Raw genomic sequence first — 20,338 nt, 5'->3', positions numbered from 1 at the left:
CGTATGAGAAAGAACTTTGTTTTTATAAGCATTTCTTTTATATGCTAATTCAAAATTAATAGTACCAGAAATACTGTCTTTTGGTGGTGAAAACAGACTGCACAATGAAGTGCTTAGAGTTAGTAGCAACCAAGTTACTTTGTCATGAGAAATTGGTGTTACTTTAGAAATGAGAAATGCAAGTTCTCAAAATGGCCAACATGGTTAGGATGTCATGTTCTACAGCTCACTTTGCACTGAAAGTATGTTGTAAAGGTTTTATTACTGTCATTCTTCCACCTGGCCAACTCCCAAGTTAAGAGTGAGAAAATGTTTGGGTACTCGGAGGGATTATTTTAGCTGTAACTTACTTAAAGGGTTAAGGATAAAACTAGATTCAAGTCTCCTCTGCAGTGAATACCTGTAGAATACACATCTCTCAAAAGGGGTAGCCTATGCACCTTAATATGTTTACATGATCCAAATAAGAAAGCATGGTTTGAAATTCTTTGGCCATAAGACTTGGCCTTGTTTTCCTAGGCCAGCTGTGGTTTAAGCTCTGGCTTGCTTGTTATGGATTATTGTCCTCTCATTCTTACAAAACATGTTCTTGTATTCACAGGTAGGGCTTGTTCTTTTTTTTCTGGTTAGCCATGTAATGTACCAGCACTGCACTCACACTCTTCCTTACGAGTTAGCTAATTATTGTTTCTAAGCATTTATGCCTTTCTGCCCTCTGGTGTCTACCTCTTAGGCTTTCTTCAACTATTCCTATGTTTAGCTTGCACATCAAACTCAATTATATTGTGTCTGAAGTGAAGATCATTTCTGTGCTACTTCAGTCTATTGTAAGTGTGATTCATAACATGTAAGACAAGGTAGAAGTATCTGAAGTTAATAAAATTCCTAGGAAGTAGGAAACAATCAGTTACTGCAGTATGTGTAGTTTGCTTTCCTATCAAATGTGCTGATGGTTTTCGTCAGCTGTAGGCCAGAGGTAAAATTGTAATTTTCCAGCTCAGCAAGTTAGAACTAACTTCGTGCAACACTTGCATACTGTTTCTCCCCAAGCTTCACCCAAATTCCCAACATAAGATGCTCTAAGATACCAGATCAGCTTCTGTTATCAATTGAGCTTAATACCTAAGAGGAAAGGGCTCTCACACCCTCACTTCAACATGAAACAAATAAATAGATCTGGATAATTACCACTGCATTTTTTATTTTTTTTCATATAAAATGCTTGTGCAGGGAAGTTAAAGCTGCTGCTACAAAAAATAAAACCAGTTATAAAACATATACATATTTACATATATTACTTTTGTAAGACGTAAAAATATAAGTTATTTACAAATACAAACACTTCAACAGCACAGATGCATTTTCCTTGATTGTTGGCACTGAGTAAGCAGTGGGCTGAAGAAAAACAAACAAAAAAAAAACAGATTCAGATTGTTTCAAAAGAGTTGATGCTATCTAGAAGTGAGTTGCTCAAAGTCTTGCTTGAGCAAGTTATCATTTTGATGAGAAATGTGTTGTATGATACTTTACAAGCAATTTGCAACACAAATAGAGCAACCCTTCCTCCCTTCCTAATTTTTTTACCAGCTTTTGGAAGAATTTCTGCATAAGCCGAGTACGATCAGTCACTCTACTTGAAAGGCAGTCAGTGAGTTTATTGAGCTGTTGTGTCCTATGCCTGCTTTGCTTTAATCAGTGGGGACCAGCTGGATTGGTAAACATCACAAGAATAGAAGACAGACAATGCAGCTTCTCTTTGATGTATTCTGGCAACTTATCATTTTCTCCATACCTAGAAAGGCAAATAAGCACAGAAAGATTTAGATGCTTGAAATAATTAGTTTTATTTCAGGACAGCATAATTATTTCAAAAATTGCCTGTGAGTAGGCAAACCACTAAGTCAAGTAGGTTTTAAGTGTATCTAGACACATTAATTGGAGCTCGATGGCTTAAATCTAGGCCGCCCCCTTCCCTGTGTGTGTTTAACTGAAAAAGTGTTTCAGATTAAGAAAACATCTAAAGGCTGTTTAAAGCTGTAGTGATACCTGAACAGACTGTGTATTACTGTCTTGAACTTGGCACAGAGAAAGCGTGTTGCTGAACAGCTGTATTAGTACAGCAAGTGCCTGGTGTCCAAAAGACACCAAAAACTTCACCTGAGCACTTCAGGTCTACGCATCAATGTTGACATGCTCTCTAGTAGTAACCCAGAATAAGGGGGAAAAAAAAAGTATTAAAACCTTACTTCCCACCACCACTCTTTTAAATACTATACCTGAATAGCAGTTATACTCTGGAGCCCCAGGAGATGCATTCCCAGCTTTTTTTTTATTCATTTGTTATCCAGAGCTCAAAGCTATAGGTGTTTCTCTTTGTTAAGCTTATAAGCTGCTCAACTGCAAAGGGACTGAAAAGCTAAGTTTTAATATTCACAAAACAAAACAAATAGCGGCCATGAAGTTTCCCTTACATGTAACAGCCTTGCCCTGAGTGTAAACTGAACTCAACTGCACAATTTTTACAGCAGTAGTAGACTCACCTAGTGGTCTGGCCATCTGGAGAGGTGTAAGTGATAGAAGAAACACCTGCTTGGGCTACCAGTTGGGATCCATCATTAAACTGAACCCATACTGCTCCACTGGTCAGCTAACAAGAGAAGTTGCATTTTAGTTTGAGGACATAAAATAACAAGATTACACACCGAGAATTTTCTGATGATCGAAGCTGAAAGTTTTTCAGAATTGCTTAAGTGAGTTCAGTATCTTGGTCAGTCTTTTAAAGATAAATTGCCTGTATACTACTTTGGAGTCAGGAGGCTCATGCAGTCTCAAGAATCAGACTTCCTAGGGCTTCAGATACTCAGCTTTAGTCATCCTTTTCAATGGGAGTTAAAGAAAGAAGTACCTTCAGCTTAACCACTCCTAAGGAAATTTTAAATAGGACCAAACGTAAAATAGAAGGCCCATTTGTGAGAGTTCACAGCTATATAAATTTTAAAGTTTTCATATAGAGATATATATAGCAAACTTTTTCTGTTAGGACAGGAAGCTTACTTTATCTGGATTGCAGACAACCATTTTTTAAATCTCAAGCTGGTTCCACAGAAAAGCAGAGGAAAAATTTCCCTGTAAGGAAACAGCTTTTCCTGTTGTATAAGCAGATCGACTCTTCTTGTACAGATCTGGCATTTATCTGTTAAAAACACTGTCCTGACACTTTCACATCTGCATTAGTGAACAGAGAGAGTTTTAACAGCTTCAGTTTTTTACTCTAGTCACACTAAATGACAGAAGACACTGAAACAGGCAATAACCACCACAGGATAATTGTGATAACTGAAATACTGAACTATTATTTTGGCTTCTACTTAGGTAGTTCACCATGGTATTTACCTAAGACGCTTATTTGGAAACATCTTTCCACATACCAATTTTCAGATTTAAACTGTAGCAGAGCACAACTGAATGTATTCCTCAAAAACCAAGTTTAAAGTTAATGACTTAAAAATACATATCTCAAGTTTAATAGGCAAAAAGAACAGACTTCCCTTCTTTATCAGTACTCATTTCTCACCTGAGAAGCCCAACCAACATTTTTCACAAAGACAGATTTTAAAAGTTGGGCTGAATTTGGACTGCATTCTGTTTGATGGACAGAGGAGCACGTAGTTTCAGTAGTGTTGGTCATAAATGTAGACTTTTCATATGACACCACCTGAAACACACAGTATTAGCAGCCTTTTTAATTAATCCAAATTAGGATTAGTGTTAATCCATCTGATTGTGTACCAGCTCTAGTGGTCAGTTACCACCTGTTTTAATATTTTTATCTTTTCATATAGACAGATTTAGCCCATATGCTTCATTTCATAACATTACATTATAAAAGCCCCACAGGCTTTCATACAACTTCCTCAGCATTAAGACAGTTTTTCTACCACTTCCCTGTACTCATAAAGGAATCGCTTTCCCTAAGCAGACTTTTTCTACTTAAACTCCATTTTTCCTTATTTGACCATCAGAAAACCTTGTCCATCTTCAGGAATAACATTCAGCACATGCTAGATTAGAGTATAAAGTAGCCCTCATTCAGATGACCACTTGGCCAATATTTTACAAAAATATGGATGTTGCTATTAATTGGAAACCAGAATATTAAACTTCAATAGGTGAGTTCTACAGCACATACAGACTATGTTACAGGTTTAGAGAGACAAAAGTGATGAATTAAGAATAGCAGAGGAAGGAACATTGGAAGCCTTTAGGACAACACCACCACTACAGTCTAGGAGGAACATGCCTGCTTCTATAAAAGCTCTACTACTCAGATACTTCCTCCCGTAGTCACAGAGATGACGTGGTGTGCTTAGCAGTATTTAAGATTCAGGGTTCAGTGAAAAGATGCAAGTCAGGGGATGTCTCAAACAGGAGAGCTTGGTCAGGAAAGAGATCAGGATCCAGATAATTAGAGGAACCTGAAAGAAACAACAAGCTGTACCTCAGGATCTACAAGTCTAGGTCAAGTATAAAGAAACTGACAGTCAAGAGTGACATGAAAAGGCAACCAGATATTGTGTTATTTTACTTAGAAATACAAACTTCAGAAGAGAAAATAAACAGTGGAAGTCTTAAAGACCTAAGTGTTTGCTATACAACAAAAAGAATTAGTTTGAATGCTGAACCCTCAAGAACTGGGCTGATGGGTAATCTTAAGTCAGAGTAAAAATCAACCCTAGTACTGAAGCCCTAAGGAATTTTTGTGGCCAGGTTCGTTTCAGTCAAGCAAAAACAGGCAGAGTGTGCACTAAGGACAAGTGCTACACAATCAAAGAGAGATGCAGACCCACATAAATCCAACAAAGTTAGGATGATACAAACTCAGTGTGCCAAGACCCTAGTGGAATTCAGCCAGGTGAGGAAGCTGCATCAGGGCTGGGATGCAGTGGTGGATCTTTGAAACAAACTAGATGAAATGGCACACACCACCTTGGTCACTGTACGTATAGCTACACTTACTTTTTTTTTAAATACACCCCAACACTTGATTATTTCAGAACAGTAGCCTCAAGTGCCAATATCCTTTGTGACTGCCATTTGATATACAGGCCTGAGGCACACCAGAGCTCTCCGAAACAAACTGAACACTGTGCTGTGTAACATGAATAAGCAATTTTCAAACTGTGTTCCAAGGAGACATTTGTGGTGAAGTTTTGGAGGATTTGGATTTTTCAGCTGATCTTAAATGCAGATATCAAAAGTTTGTTGAAACCAGAGTTAACATTTCTAGACCAGATGCCCACAAATGGCTAATAAAAGCCTATGTCCATACAAACGTAATTCCTTCAGTTCAAATAAAACAACAATCTTTGAATTCCTACCGGACAGTAGTCTCCACTGTATGTTCTTATGTACTTACAGAAGGAGTACAGTTTGGAGTTTGAACTGGAGTAGAACTGGCAGCTATATTTCTATCCAGCGCCATAACTTCTTTTGAACAGTTTGTATTGTCCGACAACGGAGGTGCTACAGCCTGTGGCGATTCAGTATTGCCAGGTTTTCTGGAAAAATAATAAGACAAACTGGGAAAAGGTCTGTCCAAAAGGGATTAAAGAAACAAGTGAGGAGACGTAGCTTTTCCTTCAGTCTACCATGGACTGTACAAAGCACTTGATGGCACCAGTCTTCTGCAGGATTGTTTTCACACATGCTAACTATTAGCCTGGTTTAGTGTAAATCCACAAGTGTATGTCGTCCTACTATCAAAGGAGGCTTTGCAGGTCCAAAATAAGATGTCCATATGTGAAGTTAATATTTATTTTGGTGATGACTGCAATCCTCTGTTAAACAACCCTGACTTCTGCAAACATTAGCTGCATAAGGCTGCTTAGTGGGAACATACAAATGCAAAAGTATTTTCAAGTGAAGCTATTACCTTCCAACAATTATTGGAAAAAATGGAACACTTTCACTCCTTTTTTCTTCTTCCAAAACAGCAGATTCCAGTGCAAGGCATATACGATGTCCCTGGAATTATAAGGAGCTTGTTAGAGTTTTTAAGTGAGAGCAATGTAACTATTTTATACATGTTCAGTGTGGCAGGTGAGTCCCACAAGGAAACACTTTTTTCCATGGTACTGAACACTGATAACAGCTGCACCACGTACCATGGAGGCGATTCAAAAAGCTATACTACAGCAGGACTCCCTTATGGCTTCAGCACATCTGGAATTACACTCTTAATAATCACATCTCCTCCCTTTTTAGCAGGACTAGACAGAGGACTAGAAGACCCCTGAATTCTAGTCCAGAAAATAACAGAACATAAGTAAGACTGAATAGGAAATTTGTACTCTATCTTTACTGTTTCCTAAGTTCATAGACAAAAAATTACTCTTGTGACTGCTAATTGGGTGACATGAAACAAGAGATGGAAAACACAGCAGGCAGGCCAGTTAAACATCTACAGGTTTATGTTTGGGTTTTTTGTGGGTTTTGGTGTGTTTTGTTTTGCTTTTTTTGAACTCATACAAAGCAGCTTCATCTGTTCTGTTTAATCCTTTCAGCAGACTGGCAAACCTGCTTTACACACTACTAAGGATTTCCTCTAAGTCTTCATTGTAAGGCATTATTTCTGTTACCTCTACGTTGATATTTGCTCTTCTTTATCATCCCTCCTTATTAGTGTAATAAGAAATATGAAAAGCAACATTGGAAGCACATTTGTGAAAGAGAAACTGAATTTTCAGAAAGTTGCTTTGCACTGGTAAAGGTTTATATAAAACAGTTTACCTCATTTGCATGATCCATATAAACTTGTATTTCCTTCTTCAAACCTGCTTCACCTTCTCCTTTCAAAGTGAAGGATTTCCCTGATTTTTCAATCACACGAGTTATACCAGCTGTCTTGTGTATCTTTGCTCCTGTAAAAGAACGTAAAAATTTCTAGCATGAATTGTATAGAATATGAGCATCTATGAAACACAGATTTCTGCCATTACATTCTACTCTACTGAAGTGTATCTCACTGACTTAATTACTGCAAGAATAAAACCACTCCGGCATGAGCTCTATGTCTAGCAGAAATAAAAAGCCACTTAAATTGGAACAGTGATGTTAACGGAATGCCCTCTATGGACAAAAGATCACTACTTAAATGGGCTGAATAATGCATTTATTACATATTTTAAGAACTACCTTTCTAAACATTAATCTGAGACAAAATTAACATCTCTAACAGTATTGCCAAAAAATTGTTTAAGTAGGCTCTATTAGTATTTGAATACAGTTTTAGACAAGATGCTCATTCTTTCAACAGCAGAGCTGTTAAATCGTCTGGGGTTTTTTGGTCATAAATTCTGTTGTAGTGTGTCTATGCGTGTGGCAAAACAAACTAGTTGACAGTAGAAATAAAGTGGACTGAGAAAACAACTGTCAGTGCAGTCTGTTTATGAAGGGCAGAGCTGGAGAAGGCAGCCAGCTGCTGTCTCCAGTGAGTGTTCTTGGCAATACCATTACGTCAGTTAACAATGGAAAGCTTGGAGTAGGGACGCCCATTTAAGCAGGTTAACTACCACATGTAGATGCAAAGAGGAGCTGATGAATAATACACAAGGTGTAGTTTAAATAACACTTTTGCATCATCTACTCCCTGAAGATATCAGTAAGGAACTAATGAATAAAACTGATCTGCAAGTGCTAGAATAAGGGCCATGTGGCTAAAAAAGAAGTTTCTACTATTTTCTTCAATCTGAAGTGTTCATTGTTCGGAAATATTTTAGTACAGCTTTAGTAACATCATATAACTATTGGCATAACTGCAAAAATGAATACATACCATCATAAAAACAAATTTCAACATCTGCAGAGGGTGAATTTTCCATCAACATGCACTTGGCATATCTCGTATAGAATGTAACTTTGGGGGTTTTTGTTCTTACCAACTGCACAAACTTGGCTGCATACTGGTATTTTTTCCAGTACTTTTCTAAAAAAGAAAGTTTAAAAACTTTTATCAAAAAGTCATCAGATGAGACACTGTGCACCAGTTTGGAGAGAATAAATTTAAAATATATATTTGATAGCTGAAGGTTGTGAGTAATACTTAAGTACTTTACAGAAGTATGTTCGAAGAAACTGACTTATTTCAATCAACTTCTAGAAAAGTGTGCATTTTCAATAGCTTCAATTAATTCAGAACCTAAACAACATGTCAGAGTGCTGCATATACCACTTAACTAGATATCACAGTCCGGCTGGCTTCCTGGCTTTCAGTAAATCCTGCCTTTGATCTCTAATTAGTAGAGAAGCCTGCTTATCTCTTAAGAACTTATAGTTGGCTTATATTTGTTCTTCAGCTGCCTACATTACTCTCTCAACACATTCGAGTATATATTTTTCCCTTCCCCTTCAAGTTATGAGTATTAGGAAGCACAAAGTAAACTTGCTCTGGTTTAAAATTGGCTTGATAATATTTCTTCCATTCATATTTAAACAGTTTCCAATACAAACGCGAAGAATATGAAAGCTTTGATTTTAGTATACTAAATGTAAAGGAGTGACTCCTTAAAACTTCCATATAAAATAACTTAAAACCTGTGAGTTTACACTTTCTTGTAAAGTTTCAAAATACAGTTTCCAGTTAACCTATAATTTGAATCTTATTCTGAAAGTTTTATCTTCACAATTACCTGAAAAGTAATGGCTAAAAGCTAAAAAGTCTCAAACAAGATTCACTAGAAATCACATTAATCATCATAATTTTAGAATAAATTTCAGGTTACCTGGCAAGTTGTCAAAATTATACATGCAGGTGTCTTCAGGAAGAGCAGGAGGTCTGTCATCAAGAAGGAAACCTCTTCCTTCATTTGGATGATAAACTGCAATCTACAAAAAGGGAAGAAAAAAAAGTGTTCACAGTTGCAACTTACTACAGCACTCCTTAATTCAACAGGTATGGAAAAAAGTCACAGTTTAATTAGTTACCATGGATGCTTTATTCCTCTAAGTAATTATTTAACAACAGCAGTTTTTCAACAATACTCCATCTGTTCCAAAAGTCAAGTCCAATTTTGCTCTGAAATAACTGCTTGCTACCTATATTTGTATGGCTGTACTACAGAGGGGAAAAAAGGAGTTTACATCTGAGTATATTGCATTTCCAAACAAATAATCACTTAAACAAAAAAAAAAACACAACTCGGAAAGAACAGAATACTCTAAGCCCTTTATACAACAGTGAAGAAATTGAAAACATACTCACCACACTTCCATCACAAGATATTCTGACAACTTCTTTCACAAGTTCTTGTGAATGGTGTTCTTTTAGAAACTCCATACACACTTCCCCAGTATCTAAAATGCTCACCTGAAATATATTAAACATACAAGTTAAACAAAAAGACCTTTACTTTCTGGCAAAATAAGATAGCACTTCTTTCCACAAAAGTTTTAAAAAAAGATTTTCTTCTTCCTTGAATGCACTGCAAACTTCTAAGTGATTCTCACAGTACCTTGTGCGATTAGAACAGAACGCTTTGACGCAACTGAAGGTTCAAGCCTGGCCAGCGAGGGTGCGGCTTCTTAAGCGCCAAATCAAATGAAGACACATCTGCTCTATTATGCTCTTTTTCAAAAAAAACAAACTGAGGGGCAGGGGGAAACAGAAGAGGATGAGGAAGACTAAGAAATGAAACAAAAGGCAGAAGGGTGATACCGGGAACAAACCAACCAGAAAATGCATGTGTTCAGTAAGGATTAATGGTATTTGCTTTGCTCTCCCACCCACAAGACAGGGGAAAAGCAGCACTATAGGAAAAAGATTCAAGTTTTTACCTGAGAGCAAGACTATTTTCATTTCTAATCCAATCATTTATCTGCTCTGTAAAGGTGTGATGTGTTTGACATAGTTAGAGGTTGAAAGTTTAAACATCCAACTTGTACACCTGAGCAGTACAGAGTTTTAGAACTGTAGGAGGTAGATATGCATTTAATGTTTGTTATATCGATCTACAGTTTCTTCGCTTGGAAGGTAGGAGCAATGCCATGTCACTATTTGCAGGAAGTTGCCACAAGGTTACAGTATTCCATGTACGAAAACCAAGATACATCTTATTAATATAACTTCGAATTAAATTATTATAGATAAAGCTTTACAAAAACAAATGCATCTAGTTTACCAAGTGATTTTTAAGAGATAGTCACCCTATATTTAATAATTAAGTTGTTTCCATTTTAAGAACTGATACGCACCACTGCATTTTTTGTTTTTTGCCTGATTGGTTTTAGCCTGAGAGCGTTGAGAGGTGATACTGTACTTCGCAGGGTAGGTTTCTGATGTGCTGCTGGTTCTTGGACCCACATTTGGTTTTTTTCTGAAGCTGACCAAAGGCCACATGTAGAAGATGGTTGAATTGTGTCAGATTTGCAGAGAACTCCAGGAATGTATTTCCTTGGGTTTCTCTGGTTTAAAGAATGCGGACAGTCGACAGATGCATCATGATTCCTTTTATCTTTTAAGGTGTTCCATGCATTTCTTGGTGCATCTTGCTGCACATCCAGATGATACCGAAAACCTCCATGTGCATTACTGTTGCCAGGTAGGTCTGCAGGTGGTCCTAGCGGAACTGAAAGCATCATAAAGGTACATTGTAGACTCAAAGAGTCAGAAAAAAAGCTATTATGTTTTTAAAAGCTTTTCAAATATTATCTTAGAAGGCTTATTTAAGTGGAGAACAGGATTTCTTCGATCCTCAATCCAAGTAACCAGGATATGACTTTAGTACCAAACAAGACCAGGGCTAACAAAATTCCAGTGTTACTTGAAATAAACTGTTTACTAGATTTCAGTTACGATGGCCTTCAGTCTTAACATATAACTAAGATTTCAAATAGATACTTGAACAAGAATTAGTTTACAAGAATTAGTTTAATCTGTTGAAATACACTTTACCTGTTATTCAGAAAACCAGGAGTACCAAGTTTCATTTAAGCTTCAGGTTATCTAACTAATGTTTTAGCATCAACCAGAGATTTTAAGTACTCAAGATGTTAAATGCATGCTCCAAAACCCTTGTTTTATTTCCAGTCACTTGTTAAAAGACAAAACCTATTTTTATATTTCAACTTCCTATAACTGCTTCCCTAGTTTTGATATTTAAGCCCTTGATGAACTTTCACCTCACCCACAAAAGTGCTGCACTCCTGCCATGTTGCAGAACAGTTGAGAAGGAACCAAAAATTAAGTAGGATTATTCAGACCATATGTCATATAATTCCAGCTCTCCGGAGACAGGAAAGGAAGGAGTCCAGTAATACCAAAACAAAAAAGGCCAGAATGGATTTGTGATTTAGTTTTATGATTAAATTACATTATTTGTAAATGATGTAACATGATGCATGACAAAACACCTCCTTCCCTTCTGTGTCTTTTGTCCTTTCCTCCACCTCTCCTTCTGCAGCCTCATCATCTTTCTCATTCACTGAAGTCCCATTTTTCTCTTAAGGTGCATTTGTACAACTAAATTAACAGGGCTTTTGAGCAACCTACCAATCTTTTGTCATGTATTTATACCTACACATTTCAGGTCACAACTGAATAATTATGGTAGGTTCTAGAATTGTTTTCTCTTTTTTTTTTGGCTAAAATACTAAAAGAAGAGAATGACCTCGTTTTAAGAAGCCAAGTGTTCAAAACGAATGTACCATTTCTTCACTCTTATGAAGGCAGTTACATACAGTTCATTATACCAACCCAACAGCTTAAGAGGAACAGTAGCTACAAAACCTTCTGAAACTAATTGCTACCTCAGGAAATTAAAATATTACAGCTTAATCCAAAAGAGAAAACAAAACAATGTTTTCAATGGGATATTTCTTGCTTAAGAATGATTCTACAAGTTTAGTGATGCCGGCAATCATTTTGCCTCGTTCAATATCTGTGTCAATTTTTTTGCAGTGACAAGTCAGTTTAGGGTCTCCCATGCTTTTCATTTTTAAAAAAAAAAGTATGTCTACAGTAACCTGTGTTAAGATCCAATTGCTGTTATTTCGATGCCAGCATTTCACTCTGGTATCATAGTTACTTGGCCATACAGATATCCCTTCTGTCACAAGTTTAAAGAAATAAAATACAGAAGAAAAACACAGAAACTGTTACAAGTCACTACTCCAACGGGAGTGCAAAAATATACAACTGATTAGTAACACACCGTTTGTTTGCATGCTTCCAAGCCACTGCTGCATTGTTTCAGCCTGGGACTTCTGCTCTAACAAACCAACCTGGGGCTTCATTGGGCAGAGATAATTCGAGCTGCAAAATAAAATTTACGCATGTAATCAAGATTACATCAGACACTTGCACAACAAAAATTATGTTACTGCTGCAGAAATCACAACACTTTTAGAAGATTTAAGACATGCAAGTGGCATTTTGCAGCTCTAGATAGCATAGAACATGCTGCTTTTTCCATGGGGAATGTTCGTTGGGTAAAGCATAAAAAAGATATTGCTTCCAAATGGAATGAAAAGTTATTATTAATTTTTAGCACAAATTTAAGCCTTTTAGCACTCAGTAGTAGACTCTAGGAACTGACAAAGATGAACAAAAAACCCCACTGATAATGCTGCCAGCAGCAGCTGTTCCTACATCTAGTTCTTAATTCACTGTATAGGAAACAACCTCAGAGAAGACAGGGATGATGCCCATGACCTCAGTGGATCTCACTCAGCATAACAAATATGCAACTGAAATATGTAGGCAAGCTTATCACCTGGAATAATTTGAGTTTTATATAAAATATAGTAAATCCCAAAGATTATAGAGGTTTTTTATCAGCTTTTTAAATAATGACATATATGTAGTCACAGGTGAACTTGAGCTACAATCGACACGTTGAAGAATAAAGATTACACACAAAACCAGTTACTGCAGAATCAGGAGGTTTTCTATCTCTGTAGCCTGTGCCTGTCTGCATGTTCTTTTTGAGATGATGACTACTTTGGCACTGGCAAGCACTCAGTTATCACAAAAAAAAAACCCACACAAACACCACTCCACAGAATATAAGCATCTAATTTAGGTCTTAGAACCTTGCATTTAAGATTGCTGTGCAGGCTAACTACAGATGTAAGAGGTTCTCCTAATAATCAACTATGTAAAAAAAGTAGTAACCATTCAGTTAATTCCCACACTCATATTAGTATTCTGTCACATTTACATTCAGCGTGACTTCATAAAGTCATGGGGAATACAAGTAAGCATTATGTTAACATTTGTATAAGTAATTTCTTGATTCATCAAACATTTCTCAAACTAGAAAGAACGCATATGCCTATTGAACTTGCTGAATAGAAGCTTATGTCAAGAAAAGCCTCTTACTCCTTTTACTTTTTCTACAGGGCAAAGTGCTTGTTTTCATCTTCCCTGAACTGATTTTGCGAAAAGAAAAACATACGAAACCATCACACAAAGCTGCCACTATTAACATGGAGAGAAACACGAGAATCAAGATATGCAACAGGCCTTATGTTAAAAGAGGAAAGTGTTCTTTGATTCTGCTGATGGAAAAAACAAAGCAAACTTCTGCGCGTAGACAGGTTAAGTTTGTGACAAAGAAGGGCCCTCGTTGCACAGCAGTGCACAGAAGGCAAAGATGTGGCCTCCACCACCACAGAAAACATCCTAGCATCACTTGCAGATTTGACACCAGAGTTGGTTTCTATCAGCTGGGGAAGCCCATCAATGTACGGAAAGAAGGCAGGATTTTCACCCAGCAACTACAACTAAGGACAGAACTAAGTTTCAGATAGTTATTTTTGAGTGTTATTTTCCTTTCCAGTACACCAGTGTTATAATCCATCACCTAATCTTGTACTTAATTCGTATGGGTTTTTTTCCTTTATCTTGTCCAAGCATAAGGCATGGTTAAAGATGAACAGAAAAAAAAAAAAAGCCAGAGCAGCAAGTAAAACGATCCATAGTAACACTCTGAATGCCTCCTGTCCTAACTCAGGTCTCTTCTACAAAGGAGAATTCGCAAGGTTCCCTGCTACAGTTACTGTGGGGAAGGAAAGGCTCAACTTGCTGCACATGGACACAAGTCAATAACAGAGTATTACCAGAACAAATAAAAGCTACAATCCAACCAGCTGATGCACGGCATCTGCAAACTTCAAGACAGGGACAGTGGGGCAGTAAACCTCTACGTAGCAGCAGCATCAACTATCTCCCTCTCCTATGTGGTATTCAAGCCACAAGTGCAGAGACTTTGGGCACTTACGACAGCTTAGTTACAGGAAAAGTCATGCATTTAACATATGCAGCAGCTCCAAGTTTCATCTTAGTAAAAACTGATCCTTACTGCGGTTGATCTTTTACAGGTGGAGATGTTTGCCCTTCAAAGGAACCAGAACTACTGGAAGTCTTCTCCTTAAATATTTCTCCTATATCAGTATAGCTGTTTGCAGGTGAAAAGCATTCCGTGTTTTCCCTTGTTCCTACTTTAGGCTTAGAAAGCAGCTCCAAAGAGTGACATCTCTCAACAATATTTGTTATGCCTTGAGTCTGACTATGGGATGTGCCAGACCTATCTGAAGAGTGGGCTCTTCGCAGGTAGCGTGAATGTGGTCGCTCTTCAGGAAGTTGCATGGTTCTTCCCCTGCCAGTTATGCCAATTTCTTTTCCCTGAATTCCCCACTGGTGAAAAGAACCACTTCCGTCTACGGATGAAGTATTACTGGAATTCTTGCTTTTAGGAAAAAAAGTAATTTTATTTGGGAGTGGCTGTCCAACTAACAGCTTCTTCTTGTCCTTCAAGCAACCACTGGTACTGATGCTGGAAGAGCCCATGAAGGTCGTAGAGATGGTTGCGTTTCCACTGTCCATAGAATCTTCTGAAGTTCCCGAATCTTTACTCCGTGCAGAGTTACACCTGGACATAAAGGGATGATCCAACACTGAGGAAAGACTCAAACGATCTGCTGGATTCTTGCGAAGCAACCTATGTATAAGGTCTTGTGCCTCTCTGGATAAGAAGGCTGGCATTTCATAATCTGCTAACACTACTTTATTCAGCGTGTTCTTGACTGTGTCAGTGTCAAAAGGTGGCTTTCCAATAAGGAGAGTGTAAAACATACAGCCCAAAGACCACACATCAGATTCAAGTCCATGTGGACTCCTCGTGGCTATCTCTGGAGAAATGTAATTTGGAGTTCCACACATGGTGTAATGCTTTTCATGAGGCATTTTCAGCTGCGTTGCTAGTCCAAAATCAGCAATCTTGACATTCATATTATTGGTGAGTAAGATATTAGAAAGGGTGAGGTCCCGGTGCAGTATTCCATGAGAATGAAGATACAGCATACCCGTGATAATTTGATGCAAGAAGTGTCGGGCTGTCAAAACAACAAAAAATATTAAGTGTTTTAGTCACATAACTGAAATCATAGCTGTGAAGATAACAAACTAAATCTGCTGTTGATCTTGCTTTTTTTTTTTTTTTAATAATGAGGACATTACAAGCATGTTTCAGTGTCATGCTAATGAGATGTAATCAACTTTCTGCTTTTTGCTTTAAGCAATATGACACCACTATGTTCTAAGGAACTGATAGAGAAGCAGGTAAACTGGAAGAACTGTTCAAGAGATGACCAGCATGGTAAGTCTGGAAGCAGCAGAGGCAATAACCACTGAATCCACATCAGCTGAAACCAGAATAGCTTTTTCAGCTGTGCTCTCAAACAGTACACACAACAGCTTGCTGTTTTGGTTTGTTTTTTTTTGGTTTTTTTTTTCAGGTTTTGGGGTTTTTTGGGGGGTTTGGTTGGTTGGTTTTGTTGGGGTTTGTGTTTGTTTTGTTTGGGTGTTTGGGTTTTTTTTTTTTAATTGCACTGTTCTGATTAGGCTTTCCATGGTCCATGTTCTACTGAAGTCCTCTCTCTCAACTGAAAGAAAATTAAACAGCAAATTCATAACTGCAATTGATTTTTTTGCAAGACTTCTTGCTCAAAACACTACTCAAAAGAGTAACATAGCCAATTCAAAAAGTTTTAGAATTACTCTTCGAATAAACCGTCAAGGAAAGTTAGGATTTTCCATGCTTTCCATAAGAAACAGAAGTAAAACCATAGTAGAATTTCTCCTCAGTTGCCAGCCCTTCAAAAATTCCAGATGGCTTGTCAAATTGGGTAGCTAACTCAGCCCTCCAGCAAGAGCGACCTGCATTATCTCCATTTTCAAACACCTTGGAACACAGTAAATATTTCCAATGATACCGGTTAAGGCAAACTATAATCTTGAAGGCTTTCAAATATAGTAATACTGAGGTAAAGAGGTATAACACAAAGAAAACAAATCTGTAGATGTGAAGCTGCCAGTTTTCCTCTGTGGAACTTCCCAGTCTTGTCCTATACTGCAATATAATTTTATGTACAAAGGTAAGCTCTACCTTATATATACCTCTACAAATTCACTGTCTCTTTTTTTAACCACCAAATAGCACAAGCTACTGTAAAATGGCATAAACAGAAAACAAAAGTATACAGAAATTAAACTGAATATGTATAATAGTAATTAATCTCTAGATTATCAATTATTACAGGATTTTAAGCTATACAAACTGCTTCAGAGCAATAGCAGTTTTAAATATCCTTTCACTAGAATTAAATATTTATTGAATAAGCCAAAACATTAATACAAAGAGCACTACCTATTAAAAAATAAATCTCACCTTCTTCTTCCGAAAAGGGTTTCTTTCTGTTCTTTATGTATCTGCTCATTTCACCATTGTGACACATCTCAAGTATCAGGTATACATAGTTGCTATCTTCAAAATAGTTATAAAGCTAGAACATAAAACAACAACAACAAAAAAATACATTTTGTAGATCATGCATCAAGTCACATACACAATCGTCTCCACAAAACCATGATTCTTACCTCAAGTATGGATGGATGCTTTAGCTGACAATGTATTTTCACCTCATTTTGAACCCTCTGTACCATTCCAACTTTGTGCATGGCTTTTTTATCTATCTGTAAATGGATCACAGAATATTTTTCAAGCACTGAACATTGATTATGTACATGCTAGTTTCAAATGAACTTGAGATTTCAGATGTTCAATGTAGGTTTGCCTGAAAACTTCCAAATATAATCAAGTTTTCACATAGTTTAACCTACTATATGCTTTTAATGAACCAGTATCATCGACAGGGGGAAGAACACGCAGCTGTCTGAATGTAGACAAGTTTAACATTTTCAATACCAACACCAATTAGAAAGTTTTCTGAAATACTTAAGCAGAGAAACCTAATTCTGATTTTGCCAGACAGATATGCTAAGCACAGTCAATGCTAAAGAGGTGGCTAAATAAAAGTATTATATATAATTGAATTTGGCAGAGCACCTGTGATGTGTAAATTCCCTTCACAAAGTTTGTCCTGACAGTGAGGAAAGTTTTACATAGCATTTTTTTCAGAACCTCTCCAGCCACATGGACTCTAAATGAAATTTATGTGGTTACAAATTTCTGAACTAGAATTATAGGGCTGATTGTCCACCCAATGTTGAATACTTGAGCTTAAGTTGTTTTAATAGTGCTATAAGCATTTCCATTAGTTATCAATACAGTCTATTTGGTTGTACTTCATCTTTCAGGACCAAATCCTAATATCCATTACATACAAACAAGCAATCCAGGCATGAATGCCCAACCGCACAACCTCGACCTGTTTCGACTTGCCCTTATCCAGTCTCTTAGAAAACAGACTTCCTTGGCTGGCTGCCTTACCATTTTGATTGCCACTTCCAGACCGGTTTTCAGGGATACTGCTCTGTAGACCCCTGCGAAGGAGCCTTTCCCCAGGAGGTTCCCCACCTTGAAATCCTGCAACACGAACAAATCCCGGCCGTCAACCCCAGCCCAGGCTTTGAAGCCTCTCTCCCGGTGCACAGCCTCTCCCAGGAGATGGGCGTTCCCGCACCCCCGATGCCGAGCAAACCCCCAGGCACCCCCGCAGCGCCCGGCCCGTACCTGGACGGAGCTCTCCGCGGCGCGGCGGCAGGCGGCGGCCGGACCTGGCGGCACCCCCCGCGGCATCGTCCTCCCCGCGCGGCGCCCGGCTCGCACTGCCGCTGCCGCTGCCCGGGGCGACGCGGCGCAGCCGCCTTGCTTCCCGCCGCGGCCGCCTTCCTTCCCGCCGCCGCTCCCAGGGGACTCTCCCGCCCGCCCCCTGCTCCCGCTGCCATGGCAGCGCCGGGGGAGCGACCGCCGCCCGCCCCGCCAACACGCAGCGCCGGGAGCTTCCCGCAGCCCGGCTGCGTGGCAGCTTCCTGGGGCCCGCACGGGCCACGAAGCCCCGCAGGGGCCGAGCTCCCCGCGCACGGTGCGCAGCGGCAGAGCTGCGGCGCTCCCGCTGGGGGTCACCGCCTGGGGCGCTCCGCCCGGGCCGGGTCCCCCCTGGGTGGGGAAACGCGGCTTCACGGCTCGGCCCCGCGGCGGGCAGCGGGAGAGGGGCCCGGGCCCGGCCAGCTGAGGCCCTGCGCCCACTGCCCCGGCGGCCCCACCGCCAGGCGCCCGCGGGGCCCGCCCCGCCACGACCCGCGGCGCCGCGTTCGAGGGAAGGGGGGAAGGAGCGGGCGGGCCTGGGAGGAGCCCCGGCTCCCACAAACGAGCCGCCCGGGAAAGAGGCGAGCCCCCACCCGGCCTCTCCCCGCCACCAGCCCCGCGCCCCCGGCAAATGGCGGGGCGGCCCCGGGCGGGCCCGCGGCAGGGGGCTGCGCTCCGCACCTCTATTTTCTCGCCAATGCAGGTCGCCATGGCGCCGGCCGCCCTCCCCAGGTCCTGCTACGGGTTCTCCTCAGGACCTCGGCCGCGGTTCTCCATCACGGCGCCCTCCGCCGCCCGCCTCGGCCCAGGCCCGCTCGCTCCCGGGCCCGGCGGCCGCTCCCCTCCCCCGGCGCCTCCATTTTGAAAAATCGCGCCGTTACCCCTCCGCCCCGCCCCGCCCCGGGTCGAGGCTGCGTCTGACGCAATCGCGTCACGCAGAGGCGCCCGTGGCGCTCACGGCCGGGCTGGGAAGCACTGCGCGCGCGCAGGCGGGCGCGTGCCCGTTTCCCAGGCAGCCGTTACGGCGCATGCGCTGTGGCGGGCTGGGCCGTGAGGGGACCCGTGCGGGGTCTCGTCAGCCCGTGTGTCGGCTCGGCCCGGCGGCTGAAAAACAGCCGCTTCCGGCAGCTCGATGTGGTTCCAGGCGTCTCTCTTCAGAGGAGGGAGAGCCTCCAGGCCGCCCGCTGCCGCGGGAGGCCGGGCTGCCGGGCGCACCGGGCGCCTCGGTTGCAGCCCTCAGGCCTGAAAGGCCGAACCGAGTTGGCAGGGTCAGCTCCTGGCTGGTGTGGATGAACGTGAGCTCTCCTAGTAAAAGGAACAGTGCTGCGCTCGCGTGGGTATCTCTCTCGCACTCAATACAGAGGTTTTGTTATTCCTTGGTTATTATTTTTAAGTAACTGCGCTGAATTCTAGGGTGGACCCTCACAAAGTTTAAGGGCTTCCCTTTGGCTTACTGCCTTACATACTAAGCACAAAGTGCCATTCTGCCATCTTCTCCGATACAGTGTCTAGTAATGGAGATGCAGGGTGTTTGTCTCAGATGTGTAGGCTAGAAAGAGCAATGGGCTTAGGTGCCAGAATGCCAGCGTGGCCTGGGCTGGGTGCCTAGCCCTTACAGGGTATCCATGGGGAGCAGCAGCTGCCTCCACCTAGCACCCTGAGGAACCTGCAGCTGACAGGAAATGTGCCCAGAGCTAGCTGACAGGAAAAGCTGTCAATTAGGGTGAGGTTTGTCCCAAATCCCCCTTTCCCAGGTGAATGAAGAGGTGCAAGCTGAAGCTTTAAATCCTCCGTTCCCAATTTTTTCTTGAAGGTACATTGCTATATTTTTTCTCCAAATATCTAAAAAAGCTTAAACCAGTGAGATTTCATAAGCTGAGGGTGGTATTGTATGTAGTAGGCTACTGGAGCACATGCTGAGCAGCTGCAAAGCTTGGATTTAATTCACTCATCTGCTTGAGGAACCCATTGGAGAGCCCTCTGATTTTAGGGCAGTAGCGCCAAACTAAGTAACAAACTGGGACAGTAGCATAGCTTCAACATAAACAAAGTGCCAGATGATAACTAATTTTATCCCCAGATACAGAGTGGTGATTCTTTGTGTCCAATACCTACTTTCTACACTGTTTCATATGAAATATAGAAGTTTTTTGAATGCAGGCTTAAATATGAACATTAATTAGGACAAAAAGGAAGTGGTTTTTTTTATTGAAACACTACTAAAGTGCCGTGAT

At 40.5% G+C, this 20,338-nt stretch overlaps 1 protein-coding gene across 2 annotated transcripts; it reads right to left on the bottom strand.

Moving 5' to 3' along the window:
- Positions 1 to 1,692: 1,692 nt before the first annotated feature.
- Positions 1,693 to 18,815, bottom strand: PLK4 (polo like kinase 4). 2 transcript variants are annotated; one of them, XM_086611534.1, is made up of 16 exons: positions 18,786 to 18,815; positions 17,787 to 17,882; positions 16,934 to 17,029; positions 16,725 to 16,839; positions 14,358 to 15,390; positions 12,207 to 12,307; positions 10,249 to 10,622; positions 9,260 to 9,364; positions 8,781 to 8,883; positions 7,835 to 7,984; positions 6,790 to 6,920; positions 5,933 to 6,024; positions 5,417 to 5,558; positions 3,575 to 3,715; positions 2,541 to 2,647; positions 1,693 to 1,792 (listed from the first exon to the last, which is right to left on the bottom strand). In XM_086611534.1, exons 1-16 carry the CDS (start codon positions 18,813 to 18,815, stop codon positions 1,693 to 1,695), a joined length of 2,916 nt encoding a protein of 971 aa, XP_086467660.1. The 2 variants fall into 2 exon arrangements, with proteins under 2 accessions (XP_086467660.1, XP_086467661.1); XM_086611535.1 differs by lacking the exon at positions 18,786 to 18,815 and adding an exon at positions 18,030 to 18,110.
- Positions 18,816 to 20,338: the final 1,523 nt, after the last annotated feature.

The sequence above is a fragment of the Tauraco erythrolophus genome, chromosome 5 (assembly GCF_009769465.1).
Source record: "Tauraco erythrolophus isolate bTauEry1 chromosome 5, bTauEry1.pri, whole genome shotgun sequence".
Classification (NCBI taxonomy): domain Eukaryota; kingdom Metazoa; phylum Chordata; class Aves; order Musophagiformes; family Musophagidae; genus Tauraco; species Tauraco erythrolophus.
Note: the sequence above shows the minus strand (reverse complement) of the source record. Positions and strands in the feature narration are given on the sequence as shown.